This window comes from Neltuma alba, unplaced genomic scaffold (genome assembly GCF_004799145.2).
Source record: "Neltuma alba isolate B1F8T4 unplaced genomic scaffold, ASM479914v2 tig00011289_pilon, whole genome shotgun sequence".
NCBI classification, from domain to species: domain Eukaryota; kingdom Viridiplantae; phylum Streptophyta; class Magnoliopsida; order Fabales; family Fabaceae; genus Neltuma; species Neltuma alba.
Window position 1 is genome coordinate 217,026 of NW_021635998.1, and position 26,992 is coordinate 244,017.

Below are 26,992 nucleotides of genomic sequence, written 5' to 3' on the forward strand. Positions count from 1 at the left end.
AAATGAGCATATTAAATGTTACATTGAAAATCAATACATAAAAACGACGCAGATATAAAAATTTTAAATGTTATATAAAAGTTGAAGAATGAGTCCTATTGGTCCTAGTTTGTCAACAAATTAGACACAACGTTTATTCTGAATGAGTTTTTTTTTTTATACAAGAATGAGTGCTTTTATTGAGAAAAAAAACGAAAAAAAAACCTTAAAGCAAAATTTTGGTCCCCCACCTCACCTCTGACGTCAACCAGATCATCAAGACGGCCGACCAAGGGCAGCCCAAATCCAGCCATTCCCGGCCCACCACCACCAGCCTCTTGGAGGAGCCCATAATGGCAATCACTCGCTCCTTCCTAACACGATTTTTCCCAATTTACAAGGTTCCAACTTCCAAGCCTCGTTCTTTGAGAATTAAATTCATACCCATTCTTTTCATTCTGGAAACCAAAGTACGATTCCTTAACAGTCTTTCCAACGAAGAAAATATATCACTCGTCAATACATCACACATACACACACAAACAAAAAGCACCAAAATACATGCTCACAGGCGCGATCCACTTGTTTATTCATGCCAATACTTTCTTCTCTCCCAGGACGCAGTGATAATTAATTACATTGAACTAACCAAACCGTCCTGTGATTCTGCAGAAGCCACACCCATTAATCCTGATGATGCTCCGTTAACCATATTACATTGCGTTCGAATTTCACCTTGGGAGCCAGTCAAAGGGCTGATATTGCCCATCTTGATCATGGAAGCAGCAAAAGCTTCAAAGAAAGCCGTCTGGTTGGCGCTGAAATTGTTGACAATCGCAATGGTATCAGCACCGGCAGTAGAGAACAGGACCTGGTCACTGTTAAGAAGGCCATTCTTGAGCTGGAGGTTGGAGTAGTAGTTTTTGTCAAAGATATCAGGGGTGGTCAGGTCCAGATTTGTGAGGTTCGTGTTTCTTCCTACTTCACTTTGTGGGCATAACTGGCGCAATGTGGCTAAGTAGGTTGTGTTGAGGTTTGGGTCTGGGTTGCCGCCGCTGAAATTGTACAGTCTGTTATCAAAGAACCTGCACTGAGCTCTTCCAAATGTGTGAGCACCTGAAAATACACATATACACACACATGAGAGTGTAGATACCTCAGAGGAATGAATTGAGAGAGTTTGGGGAGTGATTAATAGTACCAGAAAGGGCAACAAGATCAGTGGTGTCAAGGCTTTGATTCGAGAAATTTTGCTTGAGTTGGTCGAGGGTGAAGAAAGGTGAAGGAAGGTTGGAATTAGCGAGGCTTAGGTTTGCTGTTAGGCTATCCCTTCTTCCCAACTGAACTGTCCACGACTGCCCTCCTGCCTGTTCAAGTCACCTTCAAATTAACTAATCTTGCAAATATCGATCAACCATCTTAACTAACTCCAATCACATCTGATGTGTGTATAGGATTAAGGTTTATCCAATTACCTCAAATTTTTTTCCCTTTTAATTTGCCAGAAACACGTGTCCAATACCCTAAGCTAATCTGTAGTACATCTGATTTAACACATTGAAATATTTTTTCAGGGTCACCAAACATCCTAAAATATCTCATGGTGTAATTTTGCTTTTAAAATATTAAGGTGTTGAGTGTACTTAGAAAAATAATATTTTAGCTACGAGCAAGATAAATCACAAAATGGCTCAAAGTACTGGACGAGGTGCAGGGAAAACTACTTAGAGTTTAATTTTGTATAAACATATATAGTTGAGTTGGAGGAGAGGAAGGTATAAATACCAGGACAACAGAGACTTGAGCAGCAATGGCAAGGATATCAGCACAGGAAACAGTGTTGGGGCAAGAGGATTCGACGGCAGATTTGATATTATTGACGACATCCAGTCCTCTGATCGAGTTATTATTGCCTAAAGCTGTCTGTTCGCTTACAATGGTGGCACTGTTGTTCAGCAAAAGCGAAGCATCACATCCCTGTCAGTTCATCCACAAATTAAATTTCCACTCAGTCATTCAGCAACTTCCTTCATCTAACTAAACATTATCTATCATGTGTACGTCCAACATATCATTAGAAGATCTGTCTCTTCCTTTAACTTTATTCCTTACTCTATAAAGTGAAGTCTAAGACATAGGTACATTGGGTAACGATGATTAATTTCACTTTAAGTAAAATGTTCATCTAATAAAAGTATCCTTATTTTAATTTGAATCACATGGTTTGGATTCAAATTATTCAACAATATTATATATTTTCTTTTTCACAAAAAAGAAGAAGCAAAGTCCAACTTTTAATTATATATGCTCTTGGCTACCAAACTTTCTCCACACGCCAATTGCAACTTTTTTCTTTTCCAAAAGAACAACGGGTACGAATGTTCCCAGTACAATTATAGAGAAATATTTATTTTAAAATGATTTTAATTTTAAACTTCTTTTTAATGATCTTGACTGAAATCTTAAGTGGGTGTTTGACATCCCCTCAAAAATATCATTTTTACACTTTATAAGACAAAATTCTCCTTGCATATATTTTATCTTGTTTATATAACACAACGCACTTAAAATAAATTAAACTAGTCCCAAGTCCGTTTAACTGAAGAATTATTTTCTCCCAGCCGTTGTAATAGAATAGGAAATTAAATGGAAAATTAAGTGACTAGTGCAAAGAATTAAGAGTTCATTTTGTAATATAAAAGATGATGAATCAATACATAGTTTATGACTTGTGCAAGGAGAAACTTGGTATGTATAAATTTTATATTTTATATTAATCTATTAATTAAAATAATTATTGACGTGTAAATTAAAATAGTAAGGAAAAAAATAATTCTCATCAAATTACCGTTGGATCAAATTTCAATCGTAATAATCTGATAATAAAGCTGGCAAGAAGTTATGAAGTATGCATATGGCCAAAAAAGGTTATGCAAAAAATAAATAATATTACCTAATTTAACGTGTGCTTATAAATGTGTGTGTCGGGATGTGAGTTATTCTAAAAGCAAATACAACCACTCCACACCAAATGTATAAAATAAACTACAATTAAATATATGCCATGTGTGTGCTTGTTATTGAGTGCTGTAGTGTATAAATATATAGTATTTGTCATTTTGTCTGTTGTAGTAGCAAGTCAGCTAAAACACAATGTCAAATGGAGGAAACTTGAAAGTTAGCTTCCAAATTAAAAGATCGATATTTCTAGTAATCAATTATGAAGGTCTAACAGCTTATAATTAATTATAAGATGTCGCTTAATAACAATGATATTGATTTTAGTTTTGGAGGTTAAGTTCTTCTAATATAATTCTACAGCACATATATATGGTGGATTTGCATCATATCTCTTTCCCTCCCAACTCCTCCCCAGAATTATAACAAGTTCATAATAATTTAAGACTCGCATAAAATCAGATGCCGAGTTAAACAAAATAACAAGGCCTAATTAACTTAGAAAATATAGTCCTTCAAAAAAACAGGAGGGAAGATGAGCCCCACAATGAGGAGTTTAGTACGTAAGAGTCCGTACTTGTTTGAGCTTTCAAAATCCAGAATTTCATTCATTCAAAAGCACGGAAATCTCAGAAGCACATCCACGCTTTTAAATTAAAGCCGGGAATTAATGAAAGCCAGAAATAATGATGCCAAATTACTGAAAAAGCCAGAGATTTGAAAGTGAGATAAGATATATGAAGTGATATGAACGTAGATTCTATAGAACATACTTGAACAAAGCAGTCATGGAAGTGAAGTCTGATGAGACTGGCCCCGATGCGAGGATCGCTTTGTGCAGCACTCGTGATAACCCCAGATACGATGTTGGTGACGTTAGGGCATGTTTGGTTGTAGAATGTTGGGCTCAGCTGCGCGTGAGACACAGATATTGCTGCCAGAACCACGAATATGGCAGTCCAAACAGATCCCATTCTTCTCGATCTCTTCTTTCTCTCTGTGCTGTGTGTGTGAAATATCCCAAGGCTGTAGTTTCTGATCGTTGCTGGCGATCGACCTTTATTTATAGACGGACAAAACGGGTTAAAGTGCCAGAAATACTAGTGGTGAATAAGAAATTGATTAAGTTATTCTCATTTTCTGTACGTAAATTGGTGGGGGGTAAAATGAAGAAATAAAACCTGACTTAAGTGTACCAATAGGGTTCGGTACAGGAGTACCTCCAATAGAAAGACCCTTGTGCCTACCAAAAGAGGATCTGAATTAAGTGTGTGGTCCCAAAGGAAGAGCCCTGCATGAGACCAAAAGAAAAAAGAAAGTCCATTATGTGCGTACAAATAGTTGATGAAGACTTTGGGGAATGCATATGTATATATGTGACTTTTCAAAGGGTGTGCTGATGAATAGTTGTGCTCATGTGTGTGTTGGATTTAAACAAATAAATGCATATGATGTGCAACTAATTCGACTTTAGCTAGTGTGGTGAGTAGAGTTACTAAGAGTTCATTTGGAACTTTGTTCAAAATAGACAAAATTCTCCTCACAGACTTATTTCGTATTCCGTAAATCATGTTTAAAAAATTATTTATAAGTCAACCCAATCAAGCTCTAAAATATTATAAACAAAAGACTAAAGAATGTTAGAGCATGTGGTAGTTGCCAGCCCTAAGCTGGCATTGCGTTTAATGCCTTTTGAAATATTTCAACCTCGATGTTTTTTTCTTTTTTATTTTACATTAAATAAGTAATATTTTACTATTTTATGGGGGGAAAGTACAGTTTTAAAATTTTTAATGATTTTTTTAAAAAATACTCTAAAGTTTTGCGTTTTTTATTTTCTTAAAAAAATGATAAAAAATTCAAATCTGCGCTATTTTTTGCCCATATCAAAATTTCACTTACTTTATTTAGAATACAGTGATGAGAAGAAAAAGGAAAAAAAGATCAATACAAATTTTAGTCTTTTAAGTTTACTCTTATTTTGATTTTAGTCCCTCAAATTTCAAATTAGAGATTTTGGTCTCTTAAGTTTTTTTTCATTTAAAATATTGGTTCCTGTAATCTAATAAAACTTTGGACTATATTATTCAGACTAAAACCTATGATTTAAAACTAGAAGAACTCAGCCCAAAATGAAGGTAAATTTAAAAGGTTAAAGATTATATTAATCCTAAAATTCAAAAAAAAGAAAAGGACATCTGGGAGTTTAGGTGAATTTCAAGGAGCATTACAGAGAGAGGCCCCTCGCCCAGGCACTGCTGTTAGGCATAGGGATATGTTGTCTTCTCCAAAACTTTATTATTTAGTGCGCTCACGAATAACAGGGTGTTTTCGGTGATATGAATAATTGTTGTTTTGTTATGATAGTTATTATCATCTTGATTTGGCAGAATAGGGAATTTAAGGAAGCTAATAGCAGCTTTACAGCTTAAAAGAGGTTGTAAATTTGATCCCGCTAATCAGAAGGCAGCTAGTTAATGACCTTTTCTCGTAAGTGGAAGGTCCTGATTCGACCTGGCTCCTAACTTAAACCACTAGTATTACCTCTAGAAGGCGGCCTGGGTTGAAACAGTGGGCTAGGGCTGAAGAGTCAAACAAGGTGGGCTTGGTGTGTGGGCCCTGGGCAGATATCAAACGGCATGGCCCCACCTCGTGGCACCTTTCGCTACTCAGGCCACCGCCGGAGTTATGGTAATACCACTATATTTGCTAATGGTAAAGCCTGGTGACTCAAAGCTGTGGCAATTTGTTTGTCAGCAAAAATTATTTATTGAGGAAGGTACACAGTGGCAAGTCAGAAATGGAATTTTTGTCAACTTCTTCAATGATAAATGGCTCTTTCCAGACAAGAATATTAAAGAGTTATGTATCAGACCTTTATCAGAGGAGGAGAATGACTCGAAGGTAGCAGAGTGGGTTGCTCATGGGACATGGGATTTTACGAGACTTGGTTCAGTTGTTTCAGGTGAAGTCATTCAACGGTTGATAGCTAAACTTCCACCCTTACCTAGTGCTGGAAATGATGTGATGATGTGGAATGGTACTGATCATGGTAACTTTACGGTTAAAAGTGCTTATTATTTGATTGAGAGGAATCCTCCTAATTTATATAGCTCTACTTATAATCTGATTTGGAGCTGGCAAGGAGTTGAAAGAATAAGAGTTTTTTTGTGGTTAGTCTATAATAATAGATTACCCACTAATGCTTGGCGTAGTAAGTGGTCTGCCAATTCCCCTCTATGTCAATATTGTAATTTAGAGGTTGAGGATACCTTACATGTGCTTCGTGATTGTCAGTATGCTACACAGATGTGGTTACAGCTAGTGGATTCCAAATTTCAGAATGATTTCTTTGCTGCACCTTTGAGAGACTGGATGAACTTGAATCTTAAAAAAGAACTAGGAAGACATTCGTCTTCAGGATGGAACCTTATATGGGGTGTTGGTTGCTGGAAACTATGGCTATGGCGGAATAATGCCATTCATGTGGATGATTTTGTGAAACCAGCAAATCCAGCGTTATTTATTTTGCATTCTTGGAAGTTATACGTACAGATACACGACAAACCTACTGTGGGAAGTCAACCAGTGCCTAGTAGCTCCCTCAAATGGCAGACGCCTCCTGCAGAGTGGATAAAAGTTAATGTAGATGGGGCAATGTCAGTGTCATCTAGCAGAGCAAGTTGTGGAGGAGTGATAAGGGATAATTATGGGAAGTGGATTGCCGGCTTTTCACAAGCTCTTGGTACATGCAGTGCGCTTGAGTCAGAGGAATGGGCTGTGTATAAAGGTCTTAATTTGGCTTGGGGAATGGGGTTTAAGAAAATAATTCTTGAATCTGATTCTAAAATTGTGGTAGACGAGATTAGAGGAAAGAGGACCAGGACCATCTATAGCCTTGTGATCATCCAGATTATGAAGATGCTAAAGTACCAGTGGGAGGTCGAAATATTGCATATTTCTAGGCAGCAAAACCGAGTTGCTGATTCTCTTGCAAAGGATGGTTTGTCCAGGACCACCTTTTTGACTACTTGTCCTTCTCATCTGAGGAGTTTAGTTGCTGAAGAGTGTTTGGGAGCTAGATCCCCACCTATTTAATTTTCTTCGTTTTGGGCGTTTCCTTGCCCTTCTTCTGTAACCAAAAAAAAAAAAAATACCACTATATTAAGAAAATAAACTAAATTAATTATTTATAATAAATAAGTATTATTTTTTAAAAATATTTTTGCTAATCAAATATATTGACTAGAATTACTATTATTAGAAAGAATATTTTTTAATAAATAAATAAATATAAAAGACAAGTAGATTGAAGTCTTATATTTGAAGTCAAAATAAAAATCAAATAAATTCTTATACCAGTGATATTCATAGTTAAATAATTTTGGATACATGTTGTTCTCTGTCGCCAACGGGTATGCCCCTTGTGTCCGGGGCACCTCCTTCTTCACTCACTGCGTCGTACGATGCGGGTGACTTTTGGGTGTCGGTTTCATCGTGGTAAAAACGTTGGACTAGGATGAGCAAGCGTTCTCGTCGATCACCAGTAATCCTAGTCGCCTCTGCTCCAGACCTGATTGACCAATGCGAGTCCTGGGAGAAGCAGGTTTCACATCTGTAGAAACGTGTGCCCTCTGCAATGTATTTATTTGTTTATTAATGATGCTTTGTATTCTCTCCATTCCTTAGATCATTTTAATTAAATTATACTGTTTAACAAAAGAATTAAAATTAGTTAAAAGTAAATTAATATGTAGCAGATAAATTTTTTTTAAATATACCCCTATCTATAAATGATAAATGTGAGAGAGTAATAGTAAAATAAATAAAGAAAAAGAATACATTAGATGCACTAAATTAGAAGTAAAATGGATAATAATGTATTAAATGTTCAGACAAATTCAAAGAGAATCTTATAAAAAAAGATAGATCTATTCAAAAAATTGGATATTATAATAAGAGACGAAGTAGTACTCGACTCAAGTATTACTCCGTCCCTTATTATAAGATCTAATTTTTAAATTAGTGCATCCTTATTTATAATATCTTTTTTGGATTTGTCTAAATAATAAATGTTTTTTACCCATATTATTCTTAATTAATATACTCTCTCTCATTATCTTTTTCCCTTACATGCTCTCTTATTTTTTTCTCACTCACGCCTACCCATTTATAAATAAGGGCATGTTTAGAAAAAAAGTATATTTTTAACATATTTACTATTTTAACTAATTTTCACAGTTTTCTCAAACCGTAATATAGTTAAGTGAATCTTATAATAAAAGACAGAGGGATTATATCTCATCGGTTCATCAGCTCTTTTGTCTCACTGCTTTAATTTCCCCCCGTCATTGATTGATCTATTTAATTAATTATTTCTACCAAATACCAGTGTTTATCTTCTGATACAAGCATCCAAGGTCCCAAAAAAAAAAAAATCTTCTGATACAACCAAATTTAGTGGCTTAACATTAATTATTATCTTCATTTGGGTCATCGATCTGGTCTGGTCACTGCGTGTACCGTGTGGTATGATTCTAGACGATAGTTATTTTGAAATGATAGATTAATTTTAAATATTAGAACCTGATTTATTTTGTTTTTTACATTTATTTATTTTTCTAAAATAGTTTTTATAGTAGTTTTACATGTTAAAGGTTTCATCAAATGGTAATTCTAATTAATATATATAATTAATAAATTTACCAAAAAATATATATAATTGATAAGGATATTTTAAAAAAATATTTATTTATAATAAATAACTAATTTAATTAATTTTTTTAATCTTTTTAAATTAATTAACTATGTCTTATATTAAAAATCAAATGTAGAATTATCAGTCATTTGACTTTAACTCATTGTGGGATGGAGTGTGGTTAAAAATTCAATAACTTTTGATGTTTTGAGAAGAGATTATTATTAAAACACACGCGCACTCTCTCTCTCTTCTCTCTATACAAAGAGAAGATAAATGAAACCAACGATGAATAATGAATGAGTTGAGGTGGACGTGACTGTGCCAACGGGACAAATGGAAAACTCTGCAAAAGCACATTGATGCATGCAGATATGAACACACCGACTAAATATTTCGGTCTAATTTGAAGTGCTTGAATAGTACATGCGGCCACATTTTTATTATTTTTCTTTCACACGTCATTTCAGTAACCACCCCAGCTAGAAGCTCATCTCTAGATGCCTCATCCTCTTCCACATTAACTGATGGGAGAATTACTGTAGAGTCCAAGTAAGAGATTTTATCATTATAGAGTCTCTGAAAATGTTAAAATAAATTTGAAATCCCAAGAGACTTTGTGAAAGATTTCAATTATACAATCATAACATTACCCTCATTCATTTAAAAGAAAACATTGAAGGAACATGTGAGAGTTTCTTTTTCATGTGAGAGTTTCTTTTTCATTCACACAACTCCGTTGCATCTCGCCTCTCTCCTTATCGCCTCTCATCTCTTTGACTGTGATATTCTGCTCTGCTACTTGCCTGTATGACTCTGTCTTTACCTCACGCCTATTGCTTTTCATTGTCACTACTAACTTTCCTATTTTTCGCTTCTCATTCTGTGGGTTATAAAATGATGCTCTTTTTTTTTTGCTCATTGATGCTCTGTTTCTGCTGAAAATAAATGAATACGACAGTTTTTTTATTGTTATAACCCATGTAATGTAATAGTTAAATGTATTGTTAATGAATACATCGAAGGTTGTCAATCTAACTATATGACTTGTCAATGACAAGTGATTATGATAGGTTGATATGAAGGATAGCAAGTTCGAGCGGGAAGTATTTGTTCTGTTACAGTGATAAAATCTCTTACTTGGAACTCTACAGTAATTTTTCCTTAATTAATTTACCATATAGGCCTTATTTTTTTCAAAAAATAAAGTGGTGATTAGATAAATAAATAATAGTCTCCCGCCATCATGCAACAAAATATTTTACACAAATTAAATGTCATTAAAATCATTAACGCTTTAATTAACTTAAAATTAGATACCTAACCCAACCTTTTTTCATATATAGTATTATTTAAATATTTATGTGTGTGCCCGTACGTACAAAAGATGTTGGTTAAAACAATTCTCTTTTTCATATATGTTATGTATCAGTTCCTTGAATCTGAGAAAGATAAGATGTTGACGACTACTGAGATTACAGTATCTAACTTTTTGACTGAGTCGATCGGCTGGAGTGTCTTTAATTCATTGATGCATTGCATATACTTATAATTTCTATTAAGGGTTCATGCGACCAGGTTTTGTTCGTTTCATATTCATTACCTTGGAAGATTGTGCATTAATCAATTTTTTAATATTTTTTCCACTAATCATTCTTTAATAAACTACAGTTTCTTCTGGCACTCTCTCTTCGACATCATCTACTACTCTGCTATATATAAAATACCAAACCATTTATTTAATTTATATATTTTATATATTTAAGTGTCGTCATCATTTTTTTTATATTGATCGCATCTGATTTTCTTACAAACATTTTTGTCAATATATGGTATAATTTTAAGTAATTAGAATACACATTTATGCGTCAATACATTGTTTTAAAAAAGTTAAAGCATCCTATACTTTCTCTTCAGCGAAAGTACTAAAACACTGCACATTTGTATTAAGCACGTTCTTGGGATCACCATAGTATAGACTATGTGTTCATAAATATTTGTTAAGTGCCTCTACATCTATTAAATTTAATGAACAATATTGAAAAGTTGCAAATAACCTCCATATATAATATAAATTTTATCCAAAGCAAGACATGAAGCCCACCTTTTAATTTTCCAAGCAAGTATGATACAACATGCAACAACGTAGAATAGTCAAGTTTATCATAATTGAAAACTAACCTATCTATCAATTTGAAATTTGATTGCTGACTTTTGCCCCCTTTGATGAAAAATACGTTATTTAGTGAAGACGTGTGCTTTCGACCATCTAGTCACCTTCGTATTTCTAACTAATTTTTGATAATATAAAATTAAAGCTAGATAAATAATTTAAAGAGATTAAGAAAATTAGTTAAATTTGTTATTTATAACAAATATACGTTGACCTTTCTTAATTATCCTCTTTAATCATGTGCATATAGAATTACTTTTTGATAAGAACTCCTTATAATCAATAAAGACATTTTGGAGAAAAAATTATAAATTTAAAAGACAAAGTGGATTAAGATCTTATATTTAGGATCAAAGTGATTTCTCAATTAGTTTTTATATTAAGAACTGGAAGTAGTATTATATATTAGAAAAACACTAAAATCAATATTCAATATGCTCAATATCAATTTGAATTACTTTATCTATCACTGATTTAAATGCTTTTTAAAGGGAAAAAGGATCCCAAGCATTCTTCATAATATATATATAAATTTATAATAAATTATATATAAATTTGAATTACTTATTTTTTTTATTTATATAAAATGCATGGCGACACACTAAGATGATTGAAAGAAAATAAAGATGGAAAAATACGGAGCCACGTGCCGGGGATTGTGATGTTTGAAACAAAATTTTCTTCCATTGCATGATGATGATGCATGTCGTAGTCATTAAGGTATGCAAGTAGTTATTCTTACAATTGTCATATAAATATATTTATATATATAACTGAAAGTTAACTATATAAAAATTAATTATTGTGTTCAACACACGCGCGCACGCACACACTCATCTGTCATATTTATAGCCGCTCTCAGTGTCTTTTATTAAAATCAAGAAAAATCTGAAACCTAATTAATATTGTCTTAAAATTTAATAATTTTCTAAGTTTATCCTTATTTAATATATATTTTTCTAAGAAAATAACAAAATACATGATAATGAATAAAGGGTGAAATAATACATTAATGTTAAAAAATTAATGAAGTGATCTGTAAATAAAATAAAAACTTATTTATCTGCCTTATAAATAGAATCAGAGGAGTATAAAATTAAGTTAACAATTCACATAAACGCGAAAAACACAAAAAAGGAGTTTATTAGTTTTTTTTTTACAACTCAAATAATTTTCTGTTACCCTCATTATTTTCCTGAATTAAAATTAATTGCAATAGCAAAAATCCCAGACACACTGGGCGCACCCATGGATTATCCGGAAAATTAAGAAATGTGAGGTTGAAAATGGTGATGGAGGGCGTGTGGAGAACAACACATGGTCGCTGTTAAGGAGGCAATTCCTCGAAGTTGCCGGGAGTGGTTAGGCATATACATTAATTTAGGCCAATACTTGCTTCTCTCCCAAGGCACAGTGATAACTCAATTAACAGTCTTTACAACGAAGAAAATATATCACTCGTCAATACATCACACACACACACACAAAGCACCAAAATACATGCTCACAAGCGCGATCCACTTGTTTATTTATGCCAATACTTCCTTCTCTCCCAGGACGCAGTGGTAATTAATTACATTGAACTAACCAAACCGTCCTGTGATTCTGCAGAAGCCACACCCACTAATCCTGATGATGCTCCGTTAACCATATTACATTGCGTTCGAATTTCACCTTGGGAGCCAGTCAAAGGGCTGATATTGCCCATCTTGATCATGGAAGCAGCAAAAGCTTCAAAGAAAGCCGTCTGGTTGGCGCTGAAATTGTTGACAATCGCAATGGTATCAGCACCGGCAGTAGAGAACAGGACCTGGTCACTGTTAAGAAGGCCATTCTTGAGCTGGAGGTTGGAGTAGTAGTTTTTGTCAAAGATATCAGGGGTGGTCAGGTCCAGATTTGTGAGGTTCGTGTTTCTTCCTACTTCACTTTGTGGGCATAACTGGCGCAATGTGGCTAAGTAGGTTGTGTTGAGGTTTGGGTCTGGGTTGCCGCCGCTGAAATTGTACAGTCTGTTATCAAAGAACCTGCACTGAGCTCTTCCAAATGTGTGAGCACCTGAAAATACACATATACACAAATGAGATATCTCAGAAGAATCAGATGTGTGTGTGTGTGTATCAGGAGGAATAATTGAGAGAGTTTAATTTGGGGAGTGATGAAAGAAGAACATATATATACCAGAAAGGGCAACAAGATCAGTGGTGTCAAGGCCTTGATTCGAGAAATTTTGCTTGAGTTGGTCGAGGGTGAAGAAAGGTGAAGGAAGGTTAGAATTAGCGAGGCTTAGGTTTGCTGTTAGGCTATCCCTTCTTCCCAACTGAACTGTCCACGACTGCCCTCCTGCCTGTTCAAGTCACCTTCAAATTAATTAATCTTGCAAATATCGATCAACCATCTTAACTAACTACAATCCAATATTAAGGTGTAATTTTGCTTTTAAAATATTAAGGTGTTGAGTGCACTTGGAAAAATAATATTTTAGTTACCCAACTAGATGAATCACGAAATAGCTCAAAGTACTGGACGAGGTGCACAGAAAACTACTTAGAGTTTAATTCTGCATGAACATATATAATTGAGTTGGAGGAGAGGAAGGTATAAATACCAGGACAACAGAGACTTGAGCAGCAATGGCAAGGATATCAGCACAAGAAACAGTGTTGGGGCAAGAGGATTCGAGGGCAGATTTGATATTATTGACGACATCCAGTCCTCTGATCGAGTTATTATTGCCTGGAGCTGTCTGTTCGCTTACAATGGTGGCACTGTTGTTCAGCAAAAGCGAAGCATCACATCCCTGTCAGTTCATCCACAAATTCCTACTCAGTCATTTAGCAACTTCCTTCATCGAACTTTTTTTTTTTTGGGGCCAATTCATCTAACTAAATATTATCTATCAAGTGTACGTCCAACAAAGTAGTAAGATCTGTCTCTTCCTTCAACTTTAATTCCTTACTCTCTAAAGTGAAGTCTAAGACATAGGTAGATTAGGTAAAGCTGATTAATTTCACTTTGAGTAAAATATTCATCTAATAAAAGTATCCTTATTTTAATTTGAATCACATGGTTTGGGTTCAAATTATTCAACAATATTATATACTTTTTTTTTCACAAAAAAGAAGCAAAGTCCAACTTTTAATCATATATGCTCTTGGCTACCAAACTTTCTCCACACGCCAAACGCCACTTTTTTCTTTTCTTTTTTTTTTTGACCGGAAAAATGCCACTTTTTTCTTTTCCAGAGGAACAAGGGGTACGAATGTTTCCAGTACAATTATAGAGAAATATTTGTTTTAAAATGATTTTAATTTTAAGCTTCTTTTTAATGATATTGACTAAAATCTTAAGTGGGTGTTTGGCATCCCCTCAAAAATATCATTTTTAAACTTTATAAGAAAAAATTCTCCTTGCATATGTTTTATCTTGTATATATAGCACAACGTCACTTAAAATAAATTAAACTAGTCCCAAGTCCCTTTAAGCTGTTGTGATAGAATAGGGATTAAATGGAAAATTAAGTGACTAGTGCAAAGAATTAAGAGTTTCATTTTGTAATATAAAAAGATGATGAATCAATACATAGAATATGACTTGTGAAAGGAGAAACTTGGTGCGTATAAATTTTATATTTTATATTAATCTATTACTCAAAATAACTATTGACGTGTGGAATTAAAATAATAAGAACAAAAAATTCTCATCACAATTACCGCTGGATCAAATTTCACTCATAATAATCTAATAAAGCTAGAGGTTATATATAATGTAGATGGCAAAAAGAAGTATGCATATGGCCACAAAAAGGCTATGCAAAACATAAACAATATTACCTAATTTAACGTGTGTTAATAAATGTGAGTGTCGGGATGTGAGCTTTTCTAAAAGCAAATATAACGACCCCGCACCCAATATATAAAATAAACTATAATTATATACTACTCCGTCCCTTATTATAAGATTTTTTTTAACTAAATTGCGCAGTTTAAAAAAATAGTTAAAATTAGTTAAAAATAATTAATATGTAACAAATGTAATTTTTTCCAAATATACCCCTATATATAAATGGATAGATATGAGATAGTAATGGTAAGATGAATGAAGATAGAAAATGTATTAAATGCATTAAACTAATAGTAAAATAAATAATAATGCATTAAATGTTCAGACAAATTCAAAAATGATCTTATAAAAAAGAGATAAACTTATTCAAAAAATTAGATTTTATAAAGGAATTAACTTAGAAAATATAATCCTCTAGAAAAACGAGGGGAAGATGAGCCCCACAATCAGTTTACGTGCGTACGAGTCCATACTTGTTTGAGCCTTCAAAATCCAGAATTTCATTCATTCAAAAGCACAGAAATCTCTGAAGCACATCCACACTTTTAAATTAAAGCCGGGAATTAAGGAAAGCCAGAAATAATGATGCCAAATTACTGAAAAAGCCAGAGATTTGAAAGTGAGATACGATATATGAAGTGATATGAACGTGGATTATATAGAACATACTTGAACAAAGCAGTCATGGAAGTGAAGTCTGATGAGACTGGCCCCTATACGAGGATCGCTTTGTGCAGCACTCTGGATAACCCCAGATACGATGTCGGTGACGTTAGGGCATGTTTGGTTGTAGAATGTTGGGCTCAGCTGCGCGTGAGACACAGATATTGCTGCCAGAACCACGAGTATGGCACCCCAAACAGATCCCATTCTCCCCGATCTCTTCTTTCTCTCTGTGCTGTGTGTGTGAAATATCCCAAGGCTGTGGTTTCTGGTCGTTGTTTGCGATCGACCTTTATTTATAGACGGACAAAACGGGTTACAGTGCCAGAAATACTAATGGTGGATAAGAAATTGATTAAGTTATTCTCTCATTTGCTGTACGTAAAGAAAGAAAGAAAAAACTGAATTAAACCCGTGGTCCCAAAGGAAAAGCCCTGCTTGAGACCAAATGAAAAAGAAAAGTCCATTGCGTACGTACAAATTGTTGATGAAGACTCTGGGGAATGCACGCATGTGACTTTTCAAAGGGTGTGCTAATGAATAATAGTCGTGTGTGTGTGTTCGGTCTAAAGAAATAAATGCATATGATGTGTAACTAATTCGACTTTAGTGCGGTGAGCAGGGTCACTAAAATATCGTAAACGAAAGGCTAAAAAATTGTCAGCGCATGTCGTTGTTAGCTCTAGGCTGGCGTAGCTGTTAGGCATAGGGACATGTTTGTCTTCGCTAGACTTTATTATTTGGTGTTCATGAATAATGGCTTTTTTGTTATGATAGTTGTTATCATCTTGCTTTTGAAGAACAGAGAATAGAAGGAAGCTAATAGCTTTATAGTTCAGTGACTTTATAGCTTTCTCTTAAGTGGGAGGTGGTGAATTTGATCCCACTAATTAGAAGGCAGCTAATTAAGCAATGACCTTTCCCTGTATGTATGTGGAAGGTTTCGATTGGAGCTCGCTCTTAACTTTAAATTGCCTCCAGGTGGCCTGAGGTGAAACAGTAGGTGTCAAACAAGGTGGGCTAGGTGTGTGGGCACTGGGCAGACATCATATGGCATGGCTAGTGCTACACCTGAGTTGTGGTAATATTTATAGTTAAACAATGTTTTATGTTGTTCTTGATTTGTTGCCAACGTGTATAGCCCTTTTCTCTGGGGCAGACTTCACACAATACTTGATAAAACCATCAAGATAAGACTTGACAGTTTTAATATTATGGCGTTATGTAGTGTCTCCTCTTGGCGTTAAATATTTATAAATTTGTAGTAACAAAAAACATTTCTTAATTGATTAACAATTTATTTTCAGCTCACAAAATTATATTAATTATTCTTCGTGTTATGAGAGTGTGAAAAGCTACGCACTTTGTGAACAGAACAATAGGGGGAAGAAATGCAGCCTGATGAGGGTAGGTGCCGTTTGGGTAAGTTTCATCGTCGTGAAAAACACGTTAAGCTGAGCAACCGTCCACGTTGTCACCCATGGACTCCATCCAGTCCAAAACGTTGGTAAAAAGACAATTGTACTACGATGTTAATGTGATTTTTCACTTTCAGCTTGAGAGATAATTAAAGTGTAATATTAAAAGGACTTTTCGTCATTTTTTTAGGAATAAAATATGAAACTTCTATGATTTTAGGACATATTTAACGAAGAAACTTCGTAAACGAGAAGACTTAGGGTGTGTTTGGATGAAACCAAACCATGGTTTGGAAAAGTGATTCTGGAGGATAGATTCTGGGAAGAATAGATTCTATGAAAAAGTGATTTTGAGAAGTGAGAGTGTTTGGATAGTTGTTATCAGAAGCACTTTTTATATATACAAATTACTAAAAAAAGACATAAATTAATATGATAATTACAGAAAAATAGATTTTATGATATATTTTAATTTGAAGGAATAAAATTGTTAATAATATATTTTTTATTAACATAATTAATAATACATAAGATAATATAATTAATAAATAATTAATATGTATATATATTTATAAAATATAAGATTAAATATGTTTATAAAAAAATATGTTTATAAAAAAAATAACAAGACACATATCCTATAGGCTCTCACACTCTCCCTTTTTTCTCTAAAAGTAAATTTTTTTTGCTTTTTCCAAAACCATGGTTTTAGTTTTTGGGTGGGTGTTTGGGTGATTTATTCCCCAAACCATAGTTTGGGGTGTCACCCAAACACAGCCTTAACCTTCTTATATATTATGGATAAGAGGAAATATAATTCTAATGGGCTCTGCTTCAAAGCTGATTGATTCTACACAAGTCATGGGAAGCAGGTTCTCGGAAGAAGCGTGTGCCCTCCGCAATATATCTATTTGTCAATTAAATGCCATGTACTTAAGTTGAGTATATCTCACCGGCTCATCAGTTATTCTGTCTCCCCGCTTTAATTTCCTCCGTCATTGATTGATCTCTTTAATTATTTCCACCAAGCCAGTCTATATCTTCTTCCAACTTTGAATCTGATATATACAACCAATTCAGTGGCTTCACATTACTTATTATCTTCTTCACTTGGGTCATCGATCTGGTCTAAGAAAACAGTGTGTGGACAATATTCTTCTGATCTTTAATATAATATCTATATAACTAATTTAATTAGATTAAGGAGCTAGGTAAGTTAGTTAATTATAAGAAATATGACATATTTTTCTTAAAAAACTATAATCATCTTTTTTAAAATCCTCCTTTTATCTTCTATTTGATTATGATTGAGGGAGTATCCATAGGAGTAATTTAGAAAAAATTGATAAATATAATAAATAGTTCTTATATTTAGAATCAAAATCAACTTAACAATTAGTTCTTATATTAAGCACAGGACGGGTAGTTATTTTGAAACGATAGATTAATATTATCAGTCATTTGACTTTAACTCATTGTGAACACACACACACACTCTTATCTGGCTCTTCTAGATCTCTTCATGTTTAGTGTATATACAAACAAACAGAAGAGAAATGAGAAAAAGGATGAATAATGAATGAGTTGAAAGTTGGCGCAGGTGACCGTGCATGCCAACGGGACAAATGGAAAACTCTGCAAAAGCATATTGACGCGTGCAAATATGAACACACCGACTATAATATTTCAGTCTAATTTGAAGTGCTTGAATAGTATGTGTTTTGGCCGGATTAAAAAAAAAAGGATTTTTGTGTGTGTGTTTGTGGCAGCCACAGTTTTATTATTTTTCTTTCACGTCATTTCAGTAGCCACCCCAGCTAGAAGCTCATCTCTAGATGCCTCGTCTTCTTCCCCACTAATTAATTTACCACACAGGCCTTTTCTTTTCTTTTTTTTCCACCCAAAAAATAAAGTGGTGATTAGAAAAATAAATAATAGTCTTCCTCCATCATGCAATAAAATATTTTACACAAATTAGATGTCATTAAAAATCATTAACGCTTTAATCAACTTAAAATTAGATACATAACCCGACCCTTTTTCATATATATTATTTAAATATTTATGTTTTTTCTACCGTAATTTAAATATTTATGTGTGTGCCCGTACTATAAAAGATTTTGATTATTTTTAAAAAAATACTCTACTATTTTTCATATGTATTATTTATCAGTTTGTTGAATCTGATCGAGAAAGACAAGATGTTGATAACTACTGAGATTACAATATCTAACTTTTTGACTTACTCGATCGATCGGCTGGATCGTCTTTAATTTATTGATGCATTGGACATACTTATAATTTCTATTAAGGGTTCATGCGACCCAGTTTTGTTCGTATCATATTCATTACCTTGGAACATTGTACATTAATCATTTTTTAATATTTTTTTGCCACTACTCATTATTTAATAAACTAAAGTTTCTTCTGACATTCTTTCTTCGTCATCATCTACTACTCTACTACATATAAAATGCCAAACCATTTATTTGATTTATATATTTAATTTTCGTTATCTTTTTTTTTTATTAGTCGCATCTGATTTTATTGCAAACATTTTTGTCAATATATAATACTCCCTCCGTTCCTTATTATAAGAGACATTTGATGTTTATGGCATGTTCCTATATATAAGAGACACTTACAAGTTGTCTCTACCTTTTTGTGTTGATTTACTATTTTATCCATATTTATTATCTTCAACTCACACTCTCTCTCCCTCCCACTTCTTTTTCTTTTAATAATTTAATTGTTCTCTCTCATGCTCTCTCTCCTTATTAATGAGGGCATTTTTGAAAAAAAAAATATACTTTTTTACACATTAATTGTTCTTAACTAATTTTAACTGTTTTTTTTATCAACGTATTTCGATTATTTGTCTCTTATAATAAGGAACGGAGGGAATATAATTTTAAGTAATTAAAAATACATACTTACGCCTCAATACAATATTTTAAAAAAGTTAAAGCATCCCATACGTTCTCTTCAGCGAAAGTGCTAAAATACTGCACATTTGTACTAAGCACTTTCTCGGGATCACCATAATAAATATGTGTTCATAAATATTTGTTAAGTGCCTCTATATCAAATTAAATTTAATTAACAATATTGAAAAGGTGCAAACAAACTCCATATATGATGTAAATTTTATCAAAAGCAAGACATGAAACCCGGCGTTTAATTTTCCAAGCAAGTATTATACAAAATGCAACAACGTAGAATAGTCAAGTTTAACAAAATTGAAAACTAACCTATTTATCACGTTGAAAATTTGATTGCGGACTTTTTTCCTCTTTGATGAAAACTACGTTATTCAGTGAAGACGTGTGGTTTCAGACCATCTAGTCACCTTCGTATTTCTAACTAATTTTTAAAAAATAGATAAATAATTTGAAGAGATTAAAAAAATTAATTAAATTAGTTATTTATAACAAATGCGTGTTTTCTTTCTTTAATTACCCTTTTTAATCATGTGCATAAATAGAATTACCTCTGATGAGAATTCTTTACAATCAATTTTTGAAGAAAAAATTATCAGTTTGAAAGATAAAATAGATTAAAATATTATATTTATTATTAGGGATTAGAGGTAGTATTATATTAAAAAAAAGGCTACAATTAACATTCAATATACTCAATATCATTTTGAATTACTTTATCTGTTACTGATTTAAATGTTTTTTAAAGCGAAAAAAAGGATCCCGCATTCTTCATAATATATATATATAAATTTATAATAAATTATATTGTTTAGATGTTGTGAATAATATATGTAAGATGTTCTTGGCTGAATTAGCTCTAACAAATTTCTCTATCATATACTACTTTATATGAGCATTTATTTTAAATGAGTACACACTTATTTTTTATTTATATAAAATACATGCCGACACACTAAGATGATTGACAGAAAAATGAAGATGGAAAAATACGGAGCCACGTGCCGTTGCTTGTGGTGTTTGAAACAAAATTTTCTTGCATTACATGATGATGCATGTCGTAGTCATTGAGGTAGGCAAGTAGTTATTCTTACAATTGTCATATAAATATATTTATATATAACCGAAAGTTAACTATATAAAATTTAATTATTGTGTTCAACACACGCACTCACTCATCTATCACATTTATTGCCACTCTCAATATCTTTTATTAGAATAAAAAAATCTTAAACCTCATTAATATTGTCTTAAAATTTAATAATTTTCTAATTTTATTCTTATTTAATTGTCTTAAAAATAACAATTTACATGATGATTAATAAAGGGTGAAATGATACATTGATATTAAAAAATTAATGAAATGATTTGTAAATAAAATAAAAAGTTATTTATCTACTTTATAAACAGAACCAGAGGAGTATATAATGAAGTTAACAATTCACATAAATCTGAAAAACACAAAAAAGGAGTTTATTAGTGATTTTTTTTTTTTACAACTGAAATAATTTTCTGTTATTCTCATTGTTTTCCTGCATTAAAATTAATTGAAATAGCAAAAATCCCAGACACACTGGGCGCATCCATGGATTATCCGGAAAATTGACAAATGCGAGATTGAAAATGGTGATGGATGGCGTGTGGAGAACAAGAGATGGTCGCTGTTAGGGAGGCCATTCCTCGAAGTTTTTGGGAGTGGTTAGGCATACATTTAATCTGAAATATATATATCCATTAATTAATTAATTAACTAATTCACCCGTCTTAGATGCCATATTCCATGCCAAATTCCTTATCACTTTAATATGCTGTGACTCAGACTGTGTTAATATTTTATCATCTACCTGGTTAATTAATATGCCATGAATCTTACCTAACTTTTAAGTAAATACTCCCTCTCCAGCATCTTTTAGAGAAGCATTTGTTTTTCAAATATAAGTATTCGTATCCTCATTTAGTGCTCGCCTCAATGACATGCACACTGTAATGTAATTTGGACCATCCAAAATCCTATGTAAATGGTTAAATATTCAATTCATATAAAAGTGGATGAATAAATAGAGTCTCTTCATTTTATTTAAATCAAAATTGAACAGTCTAAATTTAATATAATTTTATTTTTATATTTTAATAGTTTAATATTTTAATGTGTATAAAATTTAAAATAAAGATAATATTTTAACCATAATTTTTTTAAAAAACATAAATAAAATTTGATTTGTTGAAATTGTATCTTACTGAGGTAGATTCGCAGCGTAGCATAGCGATAAGCACCAAAATTGATCCCACCAATAAGATGTACTTCCTCCAGTCCTATATATAAGCTTTATTTTTTAAGAGGGGTATGATCCAAAATAGAAGTCTCATTTTTTAGTTTGTTCGAGTATTTATTATTTTTTTTCTATTTTGTTCTTAGTTCATTGTATTTAGTACTTTTTCTCTCTTATTAATATTACTTTCTTATATTCTCTTTCATCATTTTTTCATTTATTGCTTCTCTCATTTACTCTCTTAAAAAATAAGGACAAATTTGAAAAACAAAAATATATTTTTAATCTATTTATTATTTTTAACTAACTTTAACTTAACATGATTTGGATATTTGAAGTTTGTTTATAGGATCGGAGGGAGTAATACAATTCACTTTTTCCAAACTCTTTCTATCCGCATTGTGCTGTTACCCCACCCAACATCTTGTCATGATCAAATTATTATTAACTGCACCACACTTTGCTTTCCTTTCAGGTGAAAACTAAATATGTGAGAAACACAGCTAAGGATTTGTCTTAAGGCGCAAAAGATGAAAAACACAAACACATACGAAAGTTGATATTATTATTAGCGGCATAATAATAAATTATTATGGCCATACATAACAAAGCACAGGTACATGGGGCGCGCACACACCTACATAGATATATATAATGAATCGACACATGATCATGTTATTTAGATTGAGCTAACAAGAGCATCATCAGATCCTTTGGTAGCTGCGACAGCACTGAATCGAGAGGAATCTGAATTGACGAAATTACAGTGGGATCGAATTTGGCCTTGAGAACCAGTCAAGGGGCTGATATTACCCATTTTGATCATGGAAGCAGCAAAGTGAGAGAAGAAAAGGCCTTGGTCGAAAGCGAAGCTATTGACAATGGGGATGGTGTCTGCACCAGAAGTGGAGAACAAGACCTGGTCACTGTTAAGGAGGCCAGCATTAAAATGAAGGTTAATGAAGTAGTTTCTGTCGAACGTGTCTGGAGTGGTCAGGTCCAGATTGGTCAAGTTCGTGCCATCTCCATCCTCAGGGCATATCAAACGCAGTTTCTGAAGGTACCATGGGTTTAGAGTCGGATCAGGTTGACCTGTGCCACTGAAATTGTATAATCTGTCCACAAAATTGCTGCAGTGTGATCTTCCAAACGTGTGTGCACCTGAAAGTAAACCCCAAATATTAAGCAAAAAGAAGAAAACACAGATCACAAAAGTGCACACAGATATATATGCAATATACCAGAGAGAGCAACGAGATCAGTAGTGTTGAGGCCCTGAGCAGCAAAGGAGGCTTTGAGTTGATCCAGGTTGAAGAAGGGAGGAGGAAGGTTGGTATTGGCCAGTGATCTGTTGGTCGTTGTGCTGTCCCTTCTTCCCAGTGGAACATCCCATCCCCGACCACCCGCCTGTTGTCATTCATTTTTCAAACGTGTGACTCAAAAACATGTACATTTGTTGTTTTTTACGTCCGAAGTTGGTAATATATATATATGCTATAATTGTTCGTAGAGAAATAGATATATAAAATAAAGTACCAAAATGACCGAAACTTCAGCAGCTATGGCGAGAATATCAGCACAAGAAACGGTGGCGGGACAAGCAGCTTCAACCGCAGATTTAATGTTGTTGACGACATCCAATCCTCTGATTGAGTTTACATTTGGAAACGCATCTTGCTCGCTGTCTATTGTGTTTGTCTTGTTCAGCAATAATGATGCATCGCAACCCTGTCCCACCAACACAAAATATTTACGTATTTTATCACATACTCACATAATTATGCATATCGTACATGCCTTCCATTTTATTAGTATAAATGTCAGTGAGATCTACGCATCCTCTTATACCTATTAAAATCCTACTTTCTAGCTTGTTAAGAGTTCTATTCACTAAAATAAAAATATCAGAGTCCATGCCAACCAAGCATTACTCTCCAAATAATGCCTGATGAGACTGAAACAAGTACGTATTATTAACTTTTTGAAACATAAAATGAAGGAGATGAAGAAAGCACAAACTTGGACGAAGCAATCGTGGAAGTGAAGCCTGATGAGACTGGCACCAATACGAGGATCAGATCTTAAGGCATTAAAAACAACGTCTGTTACAATGGCATGCACGTTTGGACATGTGTTTCTGTAAAACGAAGGATCTAACTGACCATATGAAACTGATATTATTGTTCCTCCCAACACCACCAATGCACAGCATAGAGCTGCCACTGACACCCCAAAAGAACTCATGTTTTCTTTTCAGAGGGTTGTGAAGTTCTTGTGTGCTCTGAGAGCTCTTAATGAGCACTTATTTATAAAGTGACATATGGGTTAGTTTGGCATCAAGATATTGAAAATTAATGATGATGATGGGTTAATTACTAAGGAAATATTGTGGTCCCTACATGAAAGAGACAAAATTAACCCATGGTTTGTATTTATTAATGTCGTGCCTAGTGGGCGGCCATATATATATCGCAATGTGGTTCAGTTGAGATTAGGATGATCCATGTTTGTTAAAGGTGATTACTGATATATAAAAAATTGATAGTGACTAGTTTTGATTTTATTTTATTTTTTGCATTTTCTACTAGACTTACGTTTTTTTGGCCAAATAAACAAGTCCAAGATGCTCATGTTGACATTTCAATGACTTGCGTAGCGTTTTTTTTTTTGGGTGAAACTTACGTAGCAAGTTTTATAAAACAATATATATGCCATCATTAACTATGTACAGAACAATTTGAACAAATACTTGTAATATATTATCGATTTCTCATGGAGAACACAAGAGCTCCCTTGAAAGCACAATTTATAAGTTTATCTTAATGCCGGGGGTTTAAGTCAATTCAACTCATGATGATAAGCGAATGAATATATAATTAAGCTTTTGCAAGTTGCACCAACCTTTGCATTTTTATTTTTTGGGGAATAGAAACTTGTGAACCATTGAACATTGCACATAGGCTGTTGATATTCATCTTCAGCCTCTCGATCCGTGCCCTTCCTTTTGGTCAATAATCTATATTATTGTAATATTACATGTGCTATTATTAATTTCTTTACAGTTTACGCTTTAAAAAATCAACCCCCACAATTAATGCTTGACTAATTAATTTGAATCAAACATTTGACTTCGTTTCGAGATTACTTCATATGTGTAATTTTTCTTCTTGGATAGTACTCCGTTCTTTATTATAAGAGACAAATAACCAAATTATGTTGATAAAAAAAAACAGTTAAAATTAGTTGAGGACAATTAATGTGTAAAAAGTATAATATTTTTTCCAACAATACCCTTATTAATAAAGAGAGAGTATGAGAGAGAACAATTAAATTATTAAAAGAAAGATAAGTGGGAGGGAGAGAGAGTATGAGTAGGAGACAAAATAAATAGGGGTAAAATAAAAAATCAATACAAAAAACTAGCTTATATATGAAAACATACTATAAGCATCAAATGTCTCTTATAATAAGTAACGGAGGGAGTACTATTTTTCAATTCAAAAGTTGGATTCTAGTATTACTTAAAAGTTTGCTTCTTGCAGTGGTGCACGAAAAAGGCGACATAGGCCGCAGGATCCGTAACCCCCAAGTTTTTAATACTTGAGAAAATTATTATGGAATTTTAAGAAAGGAATATAATTATAAAAAAATTTCATAATAGAAATAGGCATCATACAATAATAAGTTTTGAAATTAAAAAGGACAATGGGTTTATACTGTTCACACTCGTAGGATTTCTTGTGATCACGCTCTTTAAAATCTTAATAATTTCTTTAAATTTTTTACAAGTATTATATATAAATATTTTTTTATTTTTTAAATTTATTCTCCTCCTAATTTGCGCAAATTTTATATTTTATCTTTTAATTAGTCTACTTCCTGATGAAATAATTTTGATTCTTCCCCTGTATATTTAATTTTGTTTAGTATCAGCTAAAACTGAAAAAAAAAGCACCTATACTTCTTTTCAATTTTTAACTTGGTACCATGTGTTTTTTCCCTTAATTAAATTTTTGATTTTACTTTATTAACATCGTTAGCGCTTACATAAAGACTGAAAATACTAATGAAATAAAGTTATACAACTAATATTGTTACAAAAATAAAATGAAATAATTTAATTAAGAGAAAAACCACATAAACACCACATTAAAAACAGAGAGAATGCACAGTTACCTCCAATATAGTTTTTTCCCAACTAAATATTATCGAGCCCTAGTTAACTTTGTATATAATTTTATTAAGTTCAACCTTATCCTATAAATCAACAAACCCGATATATTCGAACCTGCAATTAATGCGTCTAAGTCTCTCTCTCTCTCTTTCACGCGCGCGCACACATGCACACATTTCAACTACTACTGTTAGTCTGTTATTCAGTGTTAAAAAATCTATTATAAAAAACAACATATTTGAGAAATTTTACTTTCCTTTCTTACCGAACGAAATTAAATTGTCCGAACCATATAAGGATATATATTCAATGTGATGGGGTCATAGGTAGACTTCTGTGTTAACACCTTATGTATGTGCGTAAGGGGCCCTAGTTTTACTTTTCAGACCAACTTGAAAACAACTGTCATGCATTTCTATTGCCGTGCAATTTAATTTTTTGGGATTAAATTATGCAAACAATCACATTAATCACGACTGAGTTATATTTTAATATTAAAACAAAATTATTTATATATTGAAATAATGTTGGTCTCATCCTTGTAAGAAAAAAAACACAAATTCGAAAGCATACTTGTTGGGAAGTTATTAATCTTAATACTCTTGATTCAATAAAGATTAATTTCAAGTTTAAAGTGATTCGAGAATACTCTATAATAAAAAGGTAACAATAATATTGAATTAAAATTTCAACGGGACGTGCACGTTTTAATCCCCGAATTTGAAGCTAAAATAAGTCCGCAAGTCGAGTTTAAAACACGAAATCCTTCTTTTTCTATGCTTTCAAACTCTTTTATTCGTTGTGTACTGTTTAAAAAAATCCAATTTCTTGCATCAAAATGTAAGTTATTAGTAATTCAACCGGATACACACACACACAC

At 32.9% G+C, this 26,992-nt stretch overlaps 3 protein-coding genes across 4 annotated transcripts; all 3 read right to left on the reverse strand.

Moving 5' to 3' along the window:
* Positions 1–522: 522 nt before the first annotated feature.
* Positions 523–26,988, reverse strand: LOC114711410 (peroxidase A2). Of its 2 annotated transcripts, XM_028895800.1 has the most exons (7): positions 26,983–26,988; positions 9,417–9,425; positions 7,569–7,571; positions 3,711–3,939; positions 1,765–1,956; positions 1,181–1,346; positions 523–1,095 (listed from the first exon to the last, which is right to left on the reverse strand). In XM_028895800.1, the coding sequence occupies exons 4-7, from the start codon at positions 3,909–3,911 to the stop codon at positions 614–616; spliced, it is 1,041 nt and encodes a 346-aa protein (XP_028751633.1). In that variant the 5' UTR covers positions 3,912–3,939; positions 7,569–7,571; positions 9,417–9,425; positions 26,983–26,988; the 3' UTR covers positions 523–613. The 2 variants fall into 2 exon arrangements, with proteins under 2 accessions (XP_028751633.1, XP_028751635.1); XM_028895802.1 differs by lacking the exons at positions 7,569–7,571; positions 9,417–9,425; positions 26,983–26,988 and adding an exon at positions 4,119–4,167 and having other exon boundaries at positions 3,711–3,994.
* Positions 12,158–15,594, reverse strand: LOC114711409 (peroxidase A2-like). The gene is made up of 4 exons (XM_028895799.1): positions 15,318–15,594; positions 13,414–13,605; positions 12,987–13,152; positions 12,158–12,863 (listed from the first exon to the last, which is right to left on the reverse strand). Exons 1-4 carry the CDS (start codon positions 15,516–15,518, stop codon positions 12,382–12,384), a joined length of 1,041 nt encoding a protein of 346 aa, XP_028751632.1. The 5' UTR covers positions 15,519–15,594; the 3' UTR covers positions 12,158–12,381.
* LOC114711408 (peroxidase A2-like) lies at positions 22,495–24,182 on the reverse strand. Its single transcript, XM_028895798.1, has 4 exons — positions 23,958–24,182; positions 23,475–23,666; positions 23,180–23,345; positions 22,495–23,099 (listed from the first exon to the last, which is right to left on the reverse strand). Exons 1-4 carry the CDS (start codon positions 24,180–24,182, stop codon positions 22,618–22,620), a joined length of 1,065 nt encoding a protein of 354 aa, XP_028751631.1. The 3' UTR covers positions 22,495–22,617.
* Positions 26,989–26,992: the final 4 nt, after the last annotated feature.